This window comes from Anabrus simplex, chromosome 3, assembly GCF_040414725.1.
Source record: "Anabrus simplex isolate iqAnaSimp1 chromosome 3, ASM4041472v1, whole genome shotgun sequence".
Classification (NCBI taxonomy): domain Eukaryota; kingdom Metazoa; phylum Arthropoda; class Insecta; order Orthoptera; family Tettigoniidae; genus Anabrus; species Anabrus simplex.
This window is the reverse complement of record NC_090267.1, coordinates 275,161,493-275,185,146: the sequence shown is the minus strand read 5'-3', so window position 1 is coordinate 275,185,146 and position 23,654 is coordinate 275,161,493. Positions and strand designations below refer to the sequence as shown.

Below are 23,654 nucleotides of genomic sequence, written 5' to 3'. Positions count from 1 at the left end.
ATAAAATTCCATCCCCTGGTCTATGGCGTATGGACAACCAAAGTAGGGGACTGCCTGTAGGGATGAAGTACAGTGGGGACTTCGAGGGCCCTGGGACCACTACGGTAGGTGTGAAGGCCCTTCAGGAAGTCTGAAAAGTGGTGGCAAAAGGGGCTCTGGTTAAGACGCAGCAGGTCTTTTGCTACTTAGGTTCCAAAATGGTTAAAAAATTAATAAATGCAATGTAAATTTTAATCTTATACCAGTTGTATAGTATTATTTGAAGTAATTCCACTTACTGTATATGAGTTGACTATGTTTGTAAGTACAGGAGATGATATAAGTAGAATTTTGTAAACAATATAAATTTATTAGTGATGAGCTGTGTGTTTAATATAAAAAATTGTTAGTGTAAATTGTATAATACTGTATTCTAGGAATATTTTCTTCTTCTCTTGTTAATTTAAAATTTAGTGCTTGACAATAATGTATTTTAGTGTACCATTTGCCACTGAGGTAGACACCTCATTTGCAAATAAAGGGATTTTGATTTGATTCTTTCTTGGCTTGTGTACAGGGTTGACATCTGGATGTAAAATTTTTGTTTCTTCAGCACAGCACTTTTTCAGGAATTAACTAGAGTACTTATTGAGATTAATGTGATGAATGTACTGATTTGATCTATACACTCTTTCTTTTAACACTTGGCCCTCCATTTCTTTCTGAACATGCTTGCATCTCTAGCTCCATTTTAAAGTCTGCTTACAGAGGGAAAAGTGACTGTACAAAGATATGGGCAGCACATACAATCATCATCATCAGTTTCCAGCTGTTGGCCAGGTCTCTTTGGAACATAAGCCTCTCCATCTCCTCTTGTCTTCCCACCTCTTCTCCCTAGTCACTCTTGCCCAGTCCTCACCTCTTCTCTGTACACACTCTTCCACTCCTTTTATCCACCTGTCTCTTGGTCGTTTACCTATTATCTCCATTTTGTGCATCCTCCTCGGTATCCTTTTCTCTGTCATTCTTTTCATGTGTCCATACCAACTAAGTCTAGATGCCTCTATCCTATTCTGTAGTGGCTCTTCTTTTACTGTATCTCGAACCTTCTCATTTCTCATCTTATCCCATCTTGTCACTCCTGTCCTGCTTCTCAGAAATTTCATTTCACTTGCCTGTATTCTATTCACAGCTCTCTGCCCTATTACCCAAGTCTCAGCTGCGTACGTCAGAATAGGTATATAGTACATCTTGTATATCATCCTTTTGCTCCTCTGAGGGACATCCTTGCTCCAAACCAGGCTTCTGACACTTTTCAGGAATGCTCCTGCTTGTCTTCCACGCTCGATTATTTCCTTATCATTTTTTCCACTTTCCTCTATGATACTTCCCAAGTACTTGAAACACTCTTACCTTCCTACGCTGTTCCCGCTCCAAGCAATATCCCTCTCGTAGGTCTCTCCTTCTTTCTAGTTGTGATCACTATCTCACTTTTTTTGGGCATTAAATTTCATTCCATATTGTTCCACCTAATCTACCCAAGCGTCTAGCTGTTCCTGGATATCACCGGGCGAGTTGGCCATGCGGTTAGGGGCGCACGGCTGTGAGCTTGCATCCGGGAGATAGTGGGTTCGAATCCCACTGTTGGCAGCCCTGAATATGGTTTTCCATGGTTGCCCATTTTCACACCAGGCAAATGCTGGGGCTGTACCTTAATTAAGGCCACGGCCGCTTCCTTCCAACTCCTAGGCCTTTCCTATCCCATTGTACCCTTAAGACCTATCTGTGTCGGTGCGACGTAAAGCCATAAGCAAAAAAAGTTCCTGGATATCCTCTTCCTTTTCTTCCCAGACTAACAAGTCATCTGCAAACATTATCACTTTCATTTTCCCTTCTCCAATTTTCCTTGCCACTTTTGTCATTATCTCGTCCCTTGTTACTATGGAGAGCAAGGGTGACAGAGCACTTCCTTGTTTTAATCCACCTTTTTGATCAAACCAGCCTGTTCTCTCTCCTCATATTTTCACACAACTGACACTCCCATTATACATCTCCTTCACTCTTTCTACGGTCTGTTCCTCGACACCTTCTCTCTTTAAGGCTTCCCATACCTTGTTTCTACACACACGATCGTATGCTTTCTCAAAGTCCACGAAGGCCATCACAAGATCCTTACCCCATTTGTAATGACGCTCTTGTAGCTGTCTTACTGTGAATATAAGGTCTACTGTAGACCTTCCTGATCTGAAGCCATACTGCACTTCTCTCAACTTTTCTTCCAGCCTCTTTCTGGTTTTGTTCTCCAGAATCTTCTCAAACACCTATGCACAGTGGCATATCAATGTGACTCCCCTATAGTTCTTAAACTGTTTTCTATTCCCCTTCTTGAAAATGGGTATGATTACCCATTTCTTCCAATCTTCAGGGGTCTTCCTTTCCTTCCATACTACTTTCAACACACGATAGAGCCACTGTTTCCCTACCTCTTCTGCTGCCTCCACCATCTCAATACTCACTTCTACTAACCCTGGGGCTTTCCCTCCTTTCATCTTGTCCAGTGCTAGCTCTACATCTGCCCATGTTAAGTCTTTTTCCATATTTCTTATTTCTTCCCTGCTTCTACTTTCCTCCTCAATGCATCCTTCTGGATTTAGTAAATCTTCAAAATACTCCTTCCACATTCCTTTGAGTTTCTCCATTTCATGTACTTCATTTCCATTTTTGTCTATCATTATACATCTTCCCTCATGCCTTTCCTCTTACTCTTGATCATACCATACAGTACTTTTTTTATTTCCTTTGCTATCCTCTTCCATCATGTTTGTCCACTTTTCCATCCATTTTTTCTTCTCCTCTGTTACAACCTTTTTTGGCTTCTTCCTTTTTGGTTTTATAATCTTGTCCTGTCTCCATTGTCCTCTGTTGAAACCACACTCTGAAAGTTTTATTCTTCTCCCTAACTGCCGCTTTGACTCTGTCGTTCCACCATGGGGTCTCCTTGCATCTTTTCCTGACACTAGTTCTCCAACACACTTCCTCTGCAGTTTTTACTAGTGTCCTCTTGAACCTTTTCCATTCTTCCTCTCCTGTTTTTGTATCATCTGTTGGTAAGTTCAGTCTTTTGTCCTGGTATTCTTCCTTAGTTTCCTTTTCCTTCAGTTTCCATATTTTGATACATCTTTCGTGCTTCTCTGTTCTCTTCTTTCCGTCATTGTTCTCAGTTTCATTACCAGTAGTCTGTGGTCACGATCTAGGGCCTCTGATGGTATTACCCTTACATCTATAACATTCCTCTTCATTTCCCAGTCGTAGATCATGTAATCTACAATGGATTTCCTAGACCAGTCCCTCCTATACCACGTTATCTTATGGCTTTCTCTGTTTTTGAACCACGAGTTCCCAACCATCATCCCATTTCTTTTGCACAAATCCAGTAGTCTTTCTCCTTCCTTATTCCTATTTCCCCATCCTTCCACTCCAAGCATGTTCTCATAACCCTTCCTTTCCATTCCTACATGGGCATTCAAGTCCCCCGTTACCATGTTGTTTTGTCCATTCAATTATCTCTCCAATTCTTCCTCAAAGTCATCTCTCTCTTGTTGCGTGCATCCTGCTTGTGGAGCATACACTTGTAGAATTTCCCAGGTTTTTCCTTTGACTGTTATTTTGACTTTTATCAACCTATCACTTATGCCTTTTACTTCCTCTTTCACTCCATTTCTTACTACCACTCCTACTCCATTTCGCTTTCCTTCATCATTTCCTATCCAGTACAACCAAAAACCATTCTGCAGCTCTCTCTTACCCTCACCTCTCCCCTCCCCTCCTTGCCAGGGTCGTCATCTGTTACATCTGTCCGGCTTATCGTTCCTTGTTTCCTTGAAAGCAAGTTAATATCCATCATCGGCTTGTTAGGCCTGTCGTGACTTCACCAGCGACCTGTTAGCCGCCATCTTTTTCAGGATTCCTGAAAACAGCACATGAAACAAGTGTACAAAGGACGATGTTTGAACAACGATGCTAATAAGGTTTGAAAAATTACAATGAGTAACAAGAAGTTGGGCGTGAATTTTTCACACCTTATTGGCATCGTTGTTCAAATGTCGTCCTTTGTATACTTGTTTCATGTGCTGTTTAATATTTACGTTTTGCACATCTGTTCGGGAAGTTAAGGGGAACGTGCTAACTATACGCTGCCTGGCTGCTGGCGCAGCTCGTTACAGCCTGGTTGGTTCACGTCCGCTGCTTCGCTCCTCCCTACCTCTCCGTCACACCCCGATACTCCCGCGTCACTTCTAATTTTACGACTATTTATTTGTTCAATTTTGGCGTTTAAACTTGCGCTGGGCACATGCAGTTTTCACCTTAGAATTCTACTGCCTCTCATGAATATTCCTACCAAATTTCAATCGAATCCGAGTGTAACACATGTATGTATTCTCTCGTCAGTTACATTTGCATCGGTAGTTGTGCTTTATTTGGAACTTCTCAAAGCACTCACCAGGTTTTCCTGTACCTGCATTTCAGAAAAATAGCTTGTCACGTCATCGTCCCTTCACTACTGGGTCATTGAAAACTGCAGTCTTTACTTCTCCTCTGTTGGCAACAATAAATGAAGTGTGAACGACCATTTAGACCATTTAGGGGCGTAACCTTCTGAATGTTTACATTGGCATACTGGTTAGTTTCACACACAATTTCCATAAATAACCTGTCATTCATGAATAACTGAAATGAATCAAGTTCATTCTTAGGTCTAGTCTTGTGGTGTGGTTTATAACTAGACGTATCTGTGAATGGGATTTGTTTGAAAACTGTCAGTCATGGCAATCCTTCCAGCGGTTGGTAGAGGTACCAACACTGTCATTTTGTATAATTTTCTCGTTATTGGGATCTTCATCGCTGAATTCACTACATAGTCTTTTTCCGCAATAACTTCATCACCACTTAATTAAAAAATGTTCCCACTATTGCTCAATTTCGTCTAAAAGTCTTGTGAGTTCTAAGGGTTAAATTTGCCCACTGATCAAAGTCACAAGGGAGGAGGTCAGATGAGCAGGCTGACCCTGTTATATCTAATAACCATATCTTAAAAATTCACAAAAGAATAAATAACAGTCTATATCAGCACAAATACCTTCATATTAAAACTGGTTTTGGAATTAAATTCCATCATCAGTAACATATATTTGTATTCAAAATTTTTAAAACATTCTAAAATATCTTAACATCTACATACAGTGTATTGTTGATTAAAATCTTTGGTGAACAGGTATGTTTTATCTGTGAAGAAAGTTCTCTGTTATCAATAATTCTAAATGAACATTATTACCTTCAAAATGATAGGGCAGGTCAGACATGTCAGAATAAGTCAGCTGTGGCTCTAGTACTGAGTGACCGAGTGGCTGTGTGATTTGGGTCACATAACTGTCAGCTTGCATTCAGGAGATAGTGACTTTGAACCCCACTCTTGGCAGTCCTGAAGATGGTTTTTCCATGGTTTCCCATTTTCACACCAGGCAAATACTGGGGCTGTACCTTAATTAGGGCTACGGTTGCTTCCCTCCTGCTCCTAGCCCATTCCTATCCCATCGTCGCCATAATCAATCACTGCTAATCTGCATTTAGGGCAGTCGCCCAGGTGGCAGATTCCCTATCTGTAGCTTTTCTTAAATGATTGCAAAGAAATTGGAAATTTATTGAACGTCTCCCTTGGGAAGATATTCCAATCCCTAACTCTCCTTCCTATAAACGAATATTTGCCCCGATTTGTCCTCTTGAATTCCAACTTTATCTTAATATTATATCTTTCCTAGTCCAGTCCCAAGTATGGAATTAGAAAGGAGGAGGGTTTGTTGGTCTGACACCCAGCTGTAAAACTGCCAATGCCGAGTAGTGTTGGGCGGTGGGAAATAACCTGGTTCCCTTAGGGGCCCAACGGCTTCAGGCGAATGAGCCCCTTTGGGTGGGGTGATCGTTCCCACAGTAGAGGAAATGCCACTGAAATCCATTATGCAGTGTCAGTTCTCCAGGTCAGGGGCGGCTGCACAAGGTGTCTGTACTCTAGAGGAGCGGCCTCATTATCACCTCACTGGATCACATCCAGAGTTGTAATTCGGGACTTCTTCCCACACAGGTGGTGACGCCTTGACAGTCAACCATGGAAGGTCTATTAAGAAATACTCCACCGGCTGAACCAAGAGTTCAGAAAAGGCAGCATTCGGATACGGTGGGTTGCCACTTAAAAGATTCCGTGAAGTTGGAGGCATGGAAATACCCCAGTACCACATATGCAAACGAGACAAAACAAGACTTCTCTTCACACAATACGAACTCACTCATGCACACCAGTAAACTAAAAGTGATCACTGACATAATGGACAGACACAAAATTCCTATAATGGGATTACTGGGAATGAGAAACACTGACCAGGATGCCTTGGAATCTCAAGGGTACAGACGTTATAAAGGTATACCTAGTGATGAACAGGATTTTAGGTCAGCCTCAAAATAATAAACTCAGTTCAAGAATTCAAATCACAGTCCCCACAACTCTCAACATTCACCTTAAAGGCATCTAATAAAATCTATATTATAATAAATGCCCATGCTCCCACTAATGATAAAAACAACTCCTCAAAAGACCATGAGGAAACAGAAGAATTTTGGGACCTATTGGACCAAACTGTAGATAACATCCACAAACATCATGTAAAATTAATAGGCGACTTCAATGCTCAACTGGGCAGAGAAAGAAAATACTGTGACATCAGAAAATGGCCAGAACACAAGTAAACAAATAAAAATGGAGAGAGACTAGTTGAACTGTGTAGAAACCATAATCTCAAAATCTACATGTTATAAGAGAAAATCTCAAAAACTCAAAACATGGAAACACCCTGACTACACTAAAGGAGAATGGCAACTGGATCACATCTGCATGGACAACTACCACCACAAAGAGATCTATAACACCAAAGTCCTCCGAGGAATAGGCACAAGTTCAGGTCACTACGTAGTTAAAATTAAAATTGAACTCACTCCCCAGAGGAGACAACAAAAGCAAGCCCCTTAAACCAAAAGAAAAATAGATCCTACCCATCTAATCAACAATGGAAATTACCAAAAAGCAACTGAAAAAATAAAAATCACTACCGAGATATCAGAACTTCAAAACATTGCAAATAAAATTGGCCTCAAAATATCATTTGAAGAAACAGAAATTATGCTCCAAAAACTAACACAACTAAAAGAATCAAAATAGTAACTGTTTAAATATCTTGGTGAAGTAATTACACTTAACCTAAATGAAAAATCTCAATCCAAACTAGAACAAGTAGATTAGCTAAAGCACAAAAAATTAACATGGGATATCTACAAAAAGAAATGTTGATCAATATATGCAAAAATAAAGCACAACGCAGTTATAAAACTGGAAGCTACATATGCAGCAGAAACACTTTTTCACCTGATTAGTCCGGCTCCATGGCTAAATGGTTAGCGTGCTGGCCTGTGGCCACAGGGTCCCGGGTTCGATTCTCAGCAGGGTCGGGAATTTTAACCATCATTGGTTCATTTCTCTGGCACGGGGGCTGGGTGTATGTGTTGTCCTCATCATCATTTCATCCTCATCATGACGCATATGTCGCCTACGGGCATCAAATCAAAAGACTTGCACCTAGCGAGCCGAACATGTCCTCGGACACTCCCAGCATTAAAAGCCTTATGCCATTTCATTTCACCTGAATAAACAATCGTGACAGACTTCAGAAACTTGGATTGGAAGGACGTGCATCAACAAAAAATACCAGAAAGATGGACAGTGGCAGCTAATACCTAACAAAGTCGTGTACAAAGAGCTAGAACCCATTACAGATATTATGTGTAAGAGGAGACTGGGATTCATTGGAAATATCATGAGGATGCAGGATTCGAGACTTCTGAAATAACTAGTACAACACAATCTCGTCTCAAAAAATACCACAACAGGATGTAAATGGACCAGAAAAGTAAGAGAGGATCTGAAGTAAATAGGCTTTAGAACACCTATGTGGTCATAAAACAAGAAGAAGAAGAAGAAAAAAGACGCCACTCAAACTTATTCGTCTACTAATGTCATTCCACACCATCTCTCCACTGACAGTTCAGAACGTATGAAAGTGAGACAAAGTCTCTCATAGTGCATTGGCACTGCCGGTGGCTCCAAATAGCCTACGCAGTGGCCTCCACGGTATGCACTAGCCATGCGTCTTGGTGGGTGTGCCATTTACCAACTGATGAGCCCAACTTGGCACACTAGGGCGAAATGCTGGCAACCAGGAATGAGTTAGCTGGAAAATTTATAATGTCCAATAATGGACCAACTATATTGGTACAAACCACTTAGCCGAGCAGCTCATCTCGTTTCTCCCAGGTCTTCCCAGCCCAAACTTTGCAACCTATGTGTGTTCTATTTGGCCTTGAAATGTTCTGACCGGATGAGTTGACCGTGTAGTTAGGGGCGCGCAGTTGTCAGCTTGCTTAGTGGGTTCGAATTCCACTGTTGGCAGCCCTGAAGATGCCGTGGTTTCTCATTTTCACACCTTCATTAAGGTCATGGCCGCTTCCTTCCCACTCCTAGGCATTTCCTATCCTACCATTGCCATAAAACCTATCTATGTCGGAGCGAAGAGAAAATTGAAAAAAAATTGAAAAAATTAAAAGTTTTGAATATCACTGAGCTAATGTCCAACTTGTCCTTCGTGTATACTGTAAATTTTATTACAGAAAATTGACACAGTCTGTCACCACAATAAATGTGATCTCTAATCATCCGGCAGCTCGTAAGCGAGCAGCGTATAATAGTTTCGTCAATAGAATGTTAGAATATCCCAATTGATGAAGAGAAAAGAAACAAAGAAAATTAACTAATAAAACATATAGCAAAAGCGAGTGGTTATGAACCAAAAGTGATTGATAAAATTATACAGAGACTAGAAAAAAGAAATAAGAACAAATTAATAGACTTGGCAACAAATTAATGAACAATATGCAACATTTACATATGTGACCCATTGTGTGAAAAGGAACCTAAGTCAGATTTTTTATTTTTGTGCTCTCGCCTTCGTGGTATATGAGGGTGACGACAAAGTTCATTCTGAGAAAATAAAACTAAAGGAATACTGTTCTGTGTTTCAAGCTGAGCTGCTTGCAATACTGAAAGCAGTCGAGTGGTGCATAAACAAAAATACGTGTACGATTATACTCGGTGACTCACAAGTGGCGCTGAACTCCATAAAATATATATATAACTTACACAGTTTGGCAGTACATGTAGAGAGAATATACCAAAGTACAATAACCATATATGTTTCGGTTGGGTGTGAGGTCATTCCGCCAAAGGGAACGAAAGAGCTGACCAATTGGCCAAAGAAGCTTGTAATTCTAACTTGTCAGAGTTATACTAAATGCCCAATTTCTTTTGTCAAAAGAACCGTAAAGGATGAAATGTTCTCTCGTTGGAATGAACTGTGGTTAGCAAGCAAAAATAGCCTAGTAACCAAAGACTTGTTTTATTCCAAATGTATGTATAGTAGGCTGGGATGTAAATATACAGTGTGCAACTTTTATTTAACTCAAGTACTGTCAGGTCATGGTAAATTCAATGCTTACTTCGAGCAATTCAAAATTCCAACAGAGAATGGCTCACTGTGCTTTTGCACTGAAGACATTCAAACTGTAGAACACATTCTGTTCAACTGTCCTGCGTTTGAGAGAGCATGTTTTGAACTTACGATGCATTTGTTAACTTGCAGTTGCTATTTCAAAAACCACTAAATTTCATATTTTATAAAAAACGCAGCACTTTCAATTTTCAGAATTTATTGATTATGTATTTAAACACATAATTTATTATTGTTTTAACATATCTATTGTATATATTATGATCTGGTATTTTAAATATTAGTACTCTAGTATCTTTCCATTTCTGTTCATGTCTATTTTGCTGTTTATGTATTGAATTTTATATCAGAGAAATTGTATATTTTGTATAAACTACAACCCTAACATACCTTATGGTAAAATAGGGTTCACAGCACTTTGGAGATTAAATAATAATAATAATTATGTGGGCATTGCTTTTCCTTTAGTTGATTCAGAATTTTTGGCCATCAGGCATTATCAAACGCACCAGTTATGTCCAAAAATAAGCCTATTTTTCGCCTTGGGATAATGTTCCGAATCCATTCAGTCCCATAGTGAACAGCATCTGCAATAGATTTTTGTGGGGAAATAAAACTGTAACTAAAGTACGTATTTTTTGTATTAATTTACAGCAGGAATAATGTTAATTTAGAATTATTTGGAACCTGGGAGCTTCCTTTTTCAAACAAAACTGACCTGGTTACCTAAGATTTTATTCAACAATGCATTTTTTTGGATTGTTAGATATTGCAGAATGTTTTAGAAACTATAAATATAAATACTGTATGTGTTGGTTACCGAAAAACAGGGTGAAATATGGGTGTATTTATCAAGATAGGAGATATATAAGAAAGTAGAACCAATATCAAATGTATTATGGAAAAGAAGGTTTAGTTTCGTGGGACATTTGATGAGGACGGATGACAACAGGTTAAGAAAGAAGATATGGAATACGGCATGCTTAACGGAAATAACTGGATGAAGGAAGTTACGGAGGATTGGAAGGCTATTGACATAAGAGATAAATACCCACTAATGACTGTGCAGGATAGATCTGCTTAAAAAACGTTTGTCAAGTCATGAATAGACCGATGCTAAGATCAGCATCCAAATTACAGAAGCGGAGAGCAATAGGAGCAGTGAATGAAGAGATATTGGGAAGAAAGAAGACGTTCAGAACAAGTCACTCGAGATCCTAAGGGTCAAAACGAATAAAATAAATGTATATTACTGATGATGGAATTTAATTCTGAAAACTACTTTTAAAATAACAGTGATTTGTGCTGATACCGATGGTGTTCTTTTAATCAAAATTGGAATCATCAGCACTGCTTTTAAATCTAGCTTTGTCATTTTGTGATGACCGTTGAACATATCTTCAAAATCTTAAAATGAAACTGCTTTACTTTCACATGCAGCGTGAGACATAGTGGAGTCTTGCTGAATGAATACCTTTTCTTGTCTGGGAGACAGCATTGCTATAGTGATCTCCACCATCTTGATAGTGACCTCTGTGATGCTCGACATGCTTATCAAAATTGATGCTGTATTTAGTGAACTAATGTGAAGTTCAATCGTGGCATTGTGGTTCTTAATCTTGGTGGTATAGATGACCGAAATATTGCTTTCTCAATGACTGAGGATGTCTACCTTCCTGAAATGTTGGGAAGTAGATATAATCTTGTTGGGAACTGAAGAGAAATGGATGTGAAAGAGTTACATATAAGGAGGAGAGAGCATATGTGGAAGTGGCAGTTTATGAAGATAAAGAGTTTGTCCTCTCTTCTCTGTTTCTTCCTCGTCCTGCGTTGACTTGTCACTTTTGAATTATTCTCTGTTCTGATGATCATTCCTAGTTTTCTTTACTTGTATTTGATTTTTATTCTTTTTCATTAACATGTTGTATCTTCTTTTACTTACGTTTGTTGTTGTTTAACATTTCTTGTGTTAAATGCTAATGTTTAATGTTCTTCAGGATCGTCATAGGAAGCTTCTTGACAAATACAGAGCAGTTTGTGGAGGAAACTATGCAAAGCTTCCTAATGATAATTACATCTTCTATTATATTGGATACCATCTCTATGAAGCAAAATGGTTGCCAATGTTCAAGAAACTTTTTCTAGACCTTGAATTCATTGGTGCCAAACTGAAAGTTACTGGTCCTGGTGATATTTTGGTTGATTTTAGGAAATACAGAGACCATATTATTAATGGGGTAAGTTAAGTTGATTTCTTTAAGTAAGTTAACAATATTTAATTTTGTTTGAACTGAAAATCCTTACTTAGAGATTACATTACATTAGATTAACATATCCAGGATGGCTTATAATTTCATTCATATGTGCGACTAAGTCCAATATGGCAATTTTTTTAGTGTATGTTCTTGGTTACATCATCTCTGATGTCCACATCTCATAAGAACACTATCATGAACTATTCTAGTGACAGGGCACAAATTTCCACTCGAAATAGGGAAGTACATACATATATACATGGATGTATACATACATCTTCATAATAAACTGTGAAACCTTTCTGTGTTCAGTCTGTAAGCCTTTGTGAATTAACTATGTACTTCCACGAACTTCTGTGTGCTTCTAGCTTTGGGGCCTTGTTTTGGTCCTCTCATCATATAAAGGTGAAAAATTACAGCTTTGTCTAAACCCTGCAACTACTTTAATCCAAGAACTTCTTCTGCCATCAATCCTGCCTGTGACGTGATTGTCACCACAAGTGCCTTTGATTGCCTAGAATAACCTACCCCCTATTCCATGATTCCTCAGTATAGCTAACTTTTGTCATGTGCCGTCTGTAGAAAGTGAAGTGCAAAAACTAATTATGTTTTAGATATATTGCTGAGAAGTCAGTATGCAAGGATGGTTGTCTGTTCATGGACAAGCATGAAGTTTCTAGTAGCACAGTGATAATGTAGCACACAGGAACTCGCTCATGTACAGCATCTTACGGGATCCACCAGCGATGTGGTTAAAATCCCAAAATCCTCTCTGGACTGATCTACATCCACTTGAAACATTTAGTGAAACAGCAGAATGGAGACAGCAATGGGAACATGTCCACCCATCAGTGCCTATCTGATCAAGGACCCAAGGAAGAAAATGTCAGGCTTCCATTTTTCTCGACCCAAGTGATCAAAACTCAACTGGGTTAGAACAGGCCTCAGCAGGTGCCGATGTATAATGAAAAAATGAGGATATTGTAAAAGTTCTGTGTGTAAATATGGTGCTGAGGAGCATACATTGCTTCATATTGTTGACAACTATCTGCTGTCAGCCTTCAAAGTTTGATTACAAACTGTATAAAGGGACACAAAGTACAGTAAACTAGTTGTTGAAGCCGGGCATTCCAGTTTATATCCGTATTTATTTTCCTTATATGTATATATACAGTATATTGTGTATATATTGTACTTACTATACTTTTAAATGTCATTTGATGATGATGATGATGATGATGATAATCTCTACCTAGGGTACATAGTGTCAAAGTCCTTATCCCGTCTGTCTGTCTGTCTGTCTGTCTGTCTGTCTGTCTGTCTGTCTGTCTGTCTGTCTGTCTGTCTGTCTGTCTGTCTGTCTGTCTGTCTGTCTGTCTGTCTGTCTGTCTGTCTGTCTGTCTGTGACGGCTAAGCTTGAGAACCACTGGATGGATTTTGATTCGCTTTTCCACAATTCTATAAAGCATTTTTAGAGAAAGGTTTATGTTTAGAAACATTCACGTATGACCAAAGGAACAGATCAGATGTAAGGCTTTTCAGGCGTTTGCTCTATTAACCAGTGTTTCGTCTTAGGTCTGACACTAGACTCATCAGAGTGGGATGTGTCAGACCCTACCCACTGACGCTGGGGTGTATGCAGGTGAACTTATCAGAAGACCTATATAAGAGGCACAGTCTGATAACTGCATACGGGAGATAAAACTCCACAATGGAATTATTGCCCGCCTAGCAATTCCGAATGGAAATTCTAAGTTCCCAAGGAGGGAATTAGATATTTAGATAATTAGATATTGGTGGAAGAATATCGAATTCCCTCCTTAGGAACTTTGAATTTCCATGACCAAAGGAAGCCGAGAAGTAACAAGTTCAGTGAAGCAAGGCGAAGGAAAATTGAGCATCCGTATGCCTTTTTAGCTTACTCTTGCTAAACTTTTGAAACTACATTTGTACTATGATGTTAAGAATTGTTCAGCATTACATGTTGTACAAGAAAAGTCCTTAATAGTATACTACATAGCCCACTATAACTGTTTTTATGATGCAGTTTGCAGTAAAATACATCAAATTTAAAAACAACTTTCTAAATTAATCAGTTAATTATAATATAATTGGTAAGCAGTTTGTCACATGACAAAGCATGAATTAACAAATTATTTCTGCCCTTGAGCTCACTGGTATCATCGATTTATAGATCTCAATTTTTGTTTGCTAGTACATTTCACATCCTCAGAACTGAAGTTCTTTTTTCTCTGATGCACACCTGAATCTCCATACTGATTTTGGGCAAGCCCACTACTGTATTGTGCAATTCGTTATCTGCTTGCCTTCTGTGGTACAGGTCTGAATCCTATCGCTGACATTAACTTTTGTCTGAGCTTAGATATAACTTACATGTGAGACACTACAAAACTGTAATTGTTCCAGCAGCATTATATGCAACAGAGTGTTTGAATACCTTCTCAGATAGAAGAATAAGCAAAACAGAAAAGAGAAACCTAAGGAAAATTGTGGGACCTATTTGGGAGAATGGCATATACAAATTGAGACCAGAACAAGATTTATACGAAGCATCAGAAAAAGGAGATTAAGATTCTTTGGTCATCTGTACAGAATGGTCAAAGACAGATTAACAAAACAAATTTTTAAACTCTACGCAAAGAAAAAATGCAGCAGTTTTCAAAGAAGCTGAAGAAGATTTGGAACATTTAAAAAGTACAAATTGCTAATAAAAGAGTTTAGAAAAGCAATATTTAATGGTAAATTTCCAGAGAAAGCCAAGAAGAAATCAGGCAGTGAATGGACGGAAGAAAGAAAACAACACCACTGAGAAAAGATGAAGTTTTGGAAAGACAAGAAGAAGAAAACTGTTTCATGTGGTCCTACAATGGTCTACTCCAATGAATAATAATAATAATAATAATAATAATAATAATAATAATAATAATAATAATAATAATAATAATCATATAGGCTCAGCTACTGTGTGCAGGCATTTTAATTTGATGTCGGTTAGGCTGTCTTGGAGTCAGTGTCAATTTACTTCACCAGATAGCAGAGAAACCAGGACTCTGTTGAGTGTTCTTTGGTTGAGTTTTAATTAATTTGGTCAGCTAGACACCAGATATCTTTAACATGCTAATGTAGCACAACATGGAATGGCGAATGGACTTCTTCCTGCCCTTCAAAAGTTTGGCTACCTCTGTCCTGTTTGAACCCTAAATCTTGGGAATTGGAGGCTGATACTCTACCACTGATCCACTGAGGGAGTAGATTTATTGCCACTGACACTTTGAGAAAAATTCTGGCACTTCTGCACCACCCATAGCTATTTCATTGACTAATGCTTTATGTATGGATGTTCAATTCAGACTGGTGTGATGTGGCCGTTATGTGGTATCCATATTGATTTTTCTCTCTCTTCATAACTATTGTATCCATCCATCCCCTTCTCTTCTCTGACATAAATTCATACCTTGACCTCATATTGTTCTCTTCCAGCTTGTCCCCTCTTCTAGTCAGATCTTATTAAATATTCCGTGCTTGTGTTATTACATTCCTCTTCATTTATGATCTGACCTGCGCGGATATACAAAATAATATCCGCATCCACACTTGCTTCATCTGCATCCGCGAATGGCTATCTGGCTCAGGTCAGATTTATATGGTCTCAAGGTTCTTCATATATCACCATTCTCTCATACCACTGTCAAGGGTCACCTAATCACAAGCAAAAATGAGAGTATATCTGAGTGAAAATCAATAAACGTCATTATTAAGAAATTATCAGCAAAATTATCCGCACTGCCGCACAATTTGTATCCGCCAAGACACTAACTTGGTGGATATCCGCAGATACAATTTACGAACTTAGTTCTTAGTTATCTGTAGGTATCCGCATCCGTGCAGGGCTCTACCCATCACATATATTGTCATTATTGACTGCTGTGCTTCTCAGCTTTCATTGTGTAAGCTTCTGTTAGTGAACTAAGCCCTCCTAACTCTCAAACATCCTCCCCAGGAAGCTTATTTGAAACAATGTTGTTTGGGCCATCAGTCCATAGACTGATTTTATGCAGCACTCCATGCCACTCTATCCTGTGCTAAACTTTTCATTTCTATGTAACCACTACATCCTACATCTGCTCTAATCTGTCTATCATATTCATACCCTGGTCTACCCCTACTGTTCGTACTGCCATGCTAAGTGGCTCAGACGGTTGAGGCGCTGGCCTTCTGTTCCCAACTTGGCAGGTTCGATCCTGGCTCAGTCCAGTGGCATTTGAAGGTGTTCAGATGCGTCAGCCTCGTGTCGGTAGATTTACTGGCACATAAAAGAACTCTTGAGGGACAAAATGCTGGCACCTCGTCATCTCCAAAATCCATTAAATATAGCCTTGTTAGTGGGGCGTAAAAACAATGTTATTTATTATTACTGTTCTTACCACCTACTCTTCCTTCAAAAACTAACTGAACAAGTCCTGGGTGTCTTAAGAGGTGTCCTATCATTCTATCATTTTCTTCTCATCAAATTTAGCGAAATCGATCTCTTCTCACTAATTCGATTCACTATCTCTTCATTTGTGATTTGATGTAGCGATCTCACTTTCAGCATTCTTCTGTAACACCACATGTCTAAAGCTTCTATTCTCTTTCTTTCTGAGCTAGTTGTCGTCACGTTTCGCTTCCATTCAGTGCCATACTCTATACGAAAGTCTTGAAAAACATCAAATTCCTATATCAATTTTGGAAATGAGCAAATTTCTTTTCTTAAGAAAGGCCTTCCTTGTTTGTGCTAGTATGCATTTTATGTTCTCCTTACACCTGCCATCGTTCGTTATTTTACTACCTAAGTAACAATATTCCAAAGCTTCATTTAAATATTATCCACATGATTCTTGAGTACATTTTTTATAAATAACTAATTAATTAAACTTTTATGATATGTTTGTGCTTTTATACACATTGTTCGCCTGTTTCATTCCTCATTTTTTCCGTAGGATAATAGAATTGTTCCTGTTGTGGAAGATTTGGAAAATTTCATCAAGGTATTTGGCTTGGACTTATACAAATATAAGGACCTTGATATTGTGCAGTGTGGTCTACAAGAACGCAAAAACAGCTGTGTGTATGAAATGGCACTTCAAATAGCCAAGGCTAATCCCAAGAAGTTGTACCTTGAATTTATGTAAGTGAAATTATACATTCATTCATTTATTTATTTGCCACCATTACAGGGATACTTCCCTAGTTACAATAGAGTGAAAGACAATGAAAAATTTACTCACTATAGCGGACTGTTGTCACATCCGATTTTTTTGTAAAAGTCAGGAAAACCCCTATACACATTAAAATCGATATGAAACAGCAATCAGTTTGTTCAAAACTTGTATTTTCACAGATGATACTCACACTATGACCTGCTTGTTTGTTATTTTTCGAAATCTGATACTACGTGAAAGGGTATGTTTAATTTCATCCCAGACAACCTTGAATGCAATACGACTCTCACTTTTTGCAATTATAAATAGATTATGATAGCCACTTTTTCCTTCAAAAAATTTAAATCAGGCTTAAAAAGTACTTTGTAAAATCATATGAATGCCTTTCTCGTATAGTGCGCATTTTTAGACTATCTTTGTCTTCATGCCAACACCGAACACTGGCTTTAGTTATGCCTTTTTTTTTTTTTTTTTTTTTTGCGGCTGCATAATTATTCTTTATTTCCGCGGGTGTAATGACCATTAACTTAAAACTGGCGTCGAATTTGTAACCGGTCTTTCAGCGGTTACGCGATACACAGTAGAAAGGGAGGAAAATAAAACAAATTACACGGTACCTTAAGCCCTAGACAAGCGATAAACATCAGATGAACTGGGCCTAATACACACGAACAAATATCAGGTTGGGCAACTACACGACTATAAACAAGGAACGTGGAATGGGTTTGGGAAAGCTACCAAAGGCCCTAGAGATGCGAAGGTTGCGGATTTCCAGGAAAATCAACGGTGATTTCTTGTTTTCAAAATATTATTTTCCGAAATCAACATTAGAAGGTAACTTCCGAACATACTCGTCTATCTCCACAATCCAGACACACAATTTACAAATACAAGATTAGATATTGTTTGACAAGAGCTTTGCTATTAGACCAAGAAGTTAACCAAATATATCTTAGCATAAAACAAGTTCTACAATATGATTTTGGGGGTAAGAAGGCACACAAGATACAAATACAAGCTTAAAAGAAAGTAAACGTACCTTCTAAAGCATCTGAGGAATAGAGTGGCGGGTAGGGCATACTCCTACGTGATAACACCAGCGAAACATTAAATGTAAATTAAAGGGGAACAGAAATCAACCGTGCTTACCCCAAGGTAGCTTGTCCTGGGAGAGAGGATACGCCGACGTGCTTCAAAACGGCAGGACTGATGAGAGAACCAAAGACTACGAAATCCTGCCTCGCTCACTTAAAAAGGGAAGTCTGGCCTTGGTGCGATTACCGAGTGACCATTCAGAGCACAGGAGCTTGGCCTATCGCCACCCAGATTCACCAATCACAACTCTTTATCCAGTCACGATGTTTATACAATATTCTGGAACATATACAGACACTAATTATGAACTTTCCATTTTCCAGAATTAGTAAGGACATATTTCTAGAATCCACAACCGACAGGAGCCAACACACCCTGTTCTAAAAGCCCGCGACACAACCTTTTCTGGACTGTTCTAGTAGTTACTTAAGTAGATAAAGGGAATACAAATAAAACATACTACAAAATATTTTACACCATACAGGTTAGGTAGCTAAATGGAATGCGAATAAAATATTCTACCACAACACTCCACATCATACAGTAAGTATACCAAAAAAGTGGTTTACAAATAAAATATTTTACAAACACTTTCCAAATCACAGAGATTCTATACAGGTCTCAGAATTATCGAAGAGAACCCGTTGAAAATTTACCGGCAATATCTACTCCACGCGTCTTTACAATACGATGATCCAACAGAAAAATATTCTTGCTGTCTATAAAACTGTTACTTTTACTCAACATCAGCTACAACCGGCCGCTACACGCACATCTCTCCGGGTTCGGCCAACTTCGGCGGCTAGCGATGTATAGACCAAATCGTGGGCATTGAAAGTCAACGAACGAGTTTACTGTGGCGTGGTATGGTCATTCCGCCCTTGCGTTTTTTGAGCACATATCTCACAATTTCATCTTCGACTTCTTTAAAGTGTCCTTGTTGCGGGCCACTGAATGCATTTTTTGTATAGTACGCATTTTTTAGTTATCTTTGTCTTCACGCTAACGCCGAATATTGGCTTTAGTTAGGCCTATGCTGTATTTTCTTGCGGCTGCACAATTATTCTACATTTCCGAGTGTTTAATAAACATTAACTGAAAATTGGCATCATAATATTGATGAGAACCCGTTGAAAATTTGCCGGCAATACCCGTTCCACGTACCTTTACAATACGACGATCCATCACAAAAATATCCCTGCTGTCTATAAAACTTAATTTTACTAAGCGTCAGGTACGGTAGACGCATTATAACTCTGCCACTGAGCCGTGGCCTTTCTAGGAATTCTGAAACTCGCATGTTTTGATGGCATTCTGCAGATTGAGAAACGTTTTTGTAGAGGCTAATAGAATATCATTCTCTTTTTACTATTTCCCGAGATCCAGTGACGTTACACAGAGGAACTCTTCACAACTGGTTGCTGCAGTTGGCGGTGTATAATAAAGAGGCGGTTGTTTATTGTCAGCGAGTTTTGTGTGTGCGCGCACGCGCGGAGGTGAAAGCAAATACAGTAGAGACAATACTCGACACTCTGCGAGATATCAAGGCACAGCGTTTAGAGCTCTGTCTAGCGGAGTGATCTGGGAGTTATTGATTCTGTCATAAGAGCACATGTATTTGTTTGTGAAGTTTTTGGCGTTATGATTCTGTCATAAGAGCACATGTATTTGTTTGTGAAGTTTTTGGCGTTATTTATGCGTTTGCGTTAAGTTGACATAAGTAAATAGTAGCGTGTGTCATTCTTTTATATCTCCTCTCAATATGAGTAGAAAGATATATGCTATGTTTGACTGCAATGACTATGAAGTGCAGAAGGATTCGCTGTCTTTCTTCCGTTTCCCTCGTGGCAAGAAAATGTAAGTAAATATTGTGTTTGCATAGATATTCTTCCAGTTACGAAGATATTTGTATAGTAGTTCCAACATTTCTGAACTGCACGATCACCGAGCTCAATAGCTGCAGTCACTTAAGTGCGGCCAGTATCCAGTATTTGGGAGATAGTGGGTTCGAACCCCACTGTTGGCGGCCCTGAAGATGGTTTTCCGTGGTTTCCTATTTTCATACCAGGCAAATGCCGGGGCTGTACCTTAATAAAGGCCACGGCCGCATCCTTCTCACTCCTAACCCTTTCCTGTCCCATCATCGCCATAAAACCTATCTGTGTCGGTGCGACGTAAAACAAAAAAAAAAAACAAAAAAAAGAACTGCACGATTCATACTGTAACTGGTTTGAAATATAATCTTATTTTATTGTATAGTGCAGCAGTTAACCTTCAATACTGATGTGTTGTAAGTGTGATCTGTGGGTTTTGATTTAATTTTTAAAAAAATGCATATGTGTGTGGCTGATTGTATTCCAAGTTACCCCATTTGGAATACCGTCGTGCATTGTTGAGCACTGAAGGAAATATGGGTGATTTAAGAAATGTACATATTTTGTTGAAACAATACAATGATGCAAATTTGCTTTACCCTAATGTAATAGCAAGTATTGCTTATAGGGAAATTTTGAGTATTCTTGAGGGTAAATTTATAGATTTTCTTTCTGTCAGTAGGCTTCAAGTTAAAAGGAAAATTGTCCAGCTCTTAAATATAAATTCATTGAATCATGTGTGTAAGGAATGTGCTGATATTTTTATTGACAAGTGTCTTAATGTGATGATATGGTGCTTTGAAACGAGAAAGACAAATCTAGCCGTGAAAGTTCAGGTAGGAATACTAAAGCTAAAAACGTAATGCATAAATGAGAGATCAGCCATTTCACAGCAGTCCATTGCACGTCTTAGTTATATATCTAACTAGCTGACGTACCCGTGCTTCGCTTCGGGATTCTCAGAAAGACTGACTTTTCAGTTTTCCTAACTGAAATCAACATAGGTCATTATAAAAACGTAAGTATGAATGTAGCGATTAAAAGCAATGCTATCATATAAAATACTCGATCAAATGGAAAGCCGCACGTTTTATCACTTTTAACGAACAGTGCTGCGCTTAGATTGCGGTGCCAATCTAACAGTCCAAAGTTCTAGAGCTGGGATGACCAGGCCGCAGATTGTCATGAACACTGATCTGCCATTATTCCGCTAAATATGCACACTGTTCATTCCAATCAGTGCCTCAGAGTAGGGATTGAATAGCCCGAATGCTATGATGATCCAGTGTGTTACGTACCAGTAGTATCAGAAAATTTATAAACCAGGTGAATGGCATGCTAAAGAAGAAAGTTATCTAACTCCCCAGCTACTTCCCATCAGTATTCAGGCAGGCTGTTACACTCTGTACGACTGGGCGAGTTGACCGTGTGGTTAGCGGTGCGCAGCTGTGAGCTTGCATCCGAGAGATAGTGGATTCGAACCCCATTGTCGGCAACGCTGAAGATTGTATTCCGTGGTTTCCCACTTTCACACCAATCAAATGCTGGGCCTGTACCTTAATTAAGGCCTAAGGCACTCCTAGCCCTTTCCTATCCCATCGTCGCTATAAAACCTATCTTTGTCGGTGTGACGTAAATCAAATAAAAAATACTCTGTACGCAGCAGAGTACCGGAGATGAGGGGCAACAGAAGACACAAAGCACAACACGGCAAACAATGGTCAATGTAATGTTATTGTTGATCAATGTTAGCTTTCTATATTGTAGGCCTTCACATTTAGTTTTCTTTCAACTCTGTGATTTGTAAAATATTTTATACCATAAACTGCAGTTTCTTATGCTCCGACTTACGTAGCGATTTTCATTAAATACTGTTTACCCATTTTCTCGTTACTCGGCGCTGATATGGACTTAGTAACAAAAATCCAAATTCAAGAATATGTTTGTGATCATAGCCAGTATGGTAACAATGTATAAGACATGAATAATAGGAAATTTAATACTATATAACCTTAGTTATGTAGCATTCATCGATTACACCTCTAATAAGAAATATTTGAGAATTACATTTTAGGCCTTCCTCTAAACTACCATTTCACTCAGCGTGAGTAAAATGATCTATAGCCTAGATTATAGAGGCTCATCCCCCGACTTCACATACCGATTTTCATTAAATTCTCTTCAACCGTTTTCTCGTGATGCGTGTACATACATACAGACAGACAGACAGACAGACAGACAGACAGACAGAAATTACGGAAAAGTAAAAAGTGCATTTTCTTGTTACTATGGACATGGCCGATACAGAAATACCATTATTTTCAAATTCTGAGCAATGTACAGACAAAACTCTTATTTTTATATATATAGATTTCAGTCTTTAAATAATAACCTGTTAAATAAATTTTCATTTATTTATCCAGAATTGCTTTAGCAACCTTGAAGTTAATATCTTACTAACACTTTCTTTCTAGACATAATTTATTTATCCATTTCTGTATGTGCATTCCCATTGATATTTGAATTTTGCGCTAATTTTCAGGTCACGCCACTAGGAGCACCACTTGCGAATTGTCTCCAATTTTAACAAGGCTAAATCCAGAAGTGTCACGTATTGTCTCTACTGTATTTGGTGAAAGGAAGCAGCGTGGTTACCGCGATAGTTGCCAGTGGTGTTCATTACTGTTAGGCTGCGAATGCAAGACAACCCTTGATTTTTCTCATGAGATTCTGAGAAATAAATGTCGTCTTGTATTCAGAGAAATACGGTATCATTCCAGAGGCTTCTGTGGCAAACATTTCAGTTTTCTTCTTCGAACGGCATCGGCTAACCTAACCGAATATGTATCATGAAAACATTTCAAACAAATCTAGAGAAATTATAACCTCCTCGCTAAAAATTTACATGGGAATAACCTTTCCTAAATTTTTTTTTTTTTTTTTTTTTTTTTTTTTTTTTTTTTTTTTTTTTTTTTTTTTTTTTGCTAGGGGCTTTACGTCGCACCAACACAGATAGGTCTTATGGCGACGATGGGATAGGAAAGGCCTAGGAGTTGGAAGGAAGCGGCCGTGGCCTTAATTAAGGTACAGCCCCAGCATTTGCCTGGTGTGAAAATGGGAAACCACGGAAAACCATCTTCAGGGCTGCCGATAGTGGGATTCGAACCTACTATCTCCCGGATGCAAGCTCACAGCCGCGCGCCTCTACGCGCACGGCCAACTCGCCCGTTTTTTTTTTTTTTTTTTCTTCCTAAATTTAACTAGACGCGAGAAAATATAAACTATCCTCTGAAATCTGTGATTTACTCTGCCATATCTTGAGGCGTATCACATTCTTACTTAATTTCAGTATATACCGGTAACATTAAAATTAAGAGACCATCTTTAACAACTTAACAACTGCTATCGGCCACATTATTGAAAGATCACAAAAGCGTGTCATCCTATTTCATTTTGAATTTTCTATAGAGAACAGCAGTCGACGGGTATTACTAATCAACTCCAACATCGCCTTTGAATGCCGATGAGAGTGCTCGCAAATGCACACTGGGAGAAAACTATACCGTA

At 38.7% G+C, this 23,654-nt stretch overlaps 1 protein-coding gene across 1 annotated transcript in view; it reads left to right on the top strand.

The window, feature by feature from the left end:
- LOC136866773 (apoptotic protease-activating factor 1) overlaps nucleotides 1-23,654 on the top strand; it is a 279,902-nt gene that overhangs the window by 108,412 nt on the left and 147,836 nt on the right. Inside the window, exons 10-11 of the mRNA XM_067143881.2 lie at nucleotides 11,639-11,878; nucleotides 16,897-17,084. Coding sequence (XP_066999982.2) covers nucleotides 11,639-11,878; nucleotides 16,897-17,084 — 428 coding nt within the window. The remainder of the gene's footprint in view (nucleotides 1-11,638; nucleotides 11,879-16,896; nucleotides 17,085-23,654) is intronic.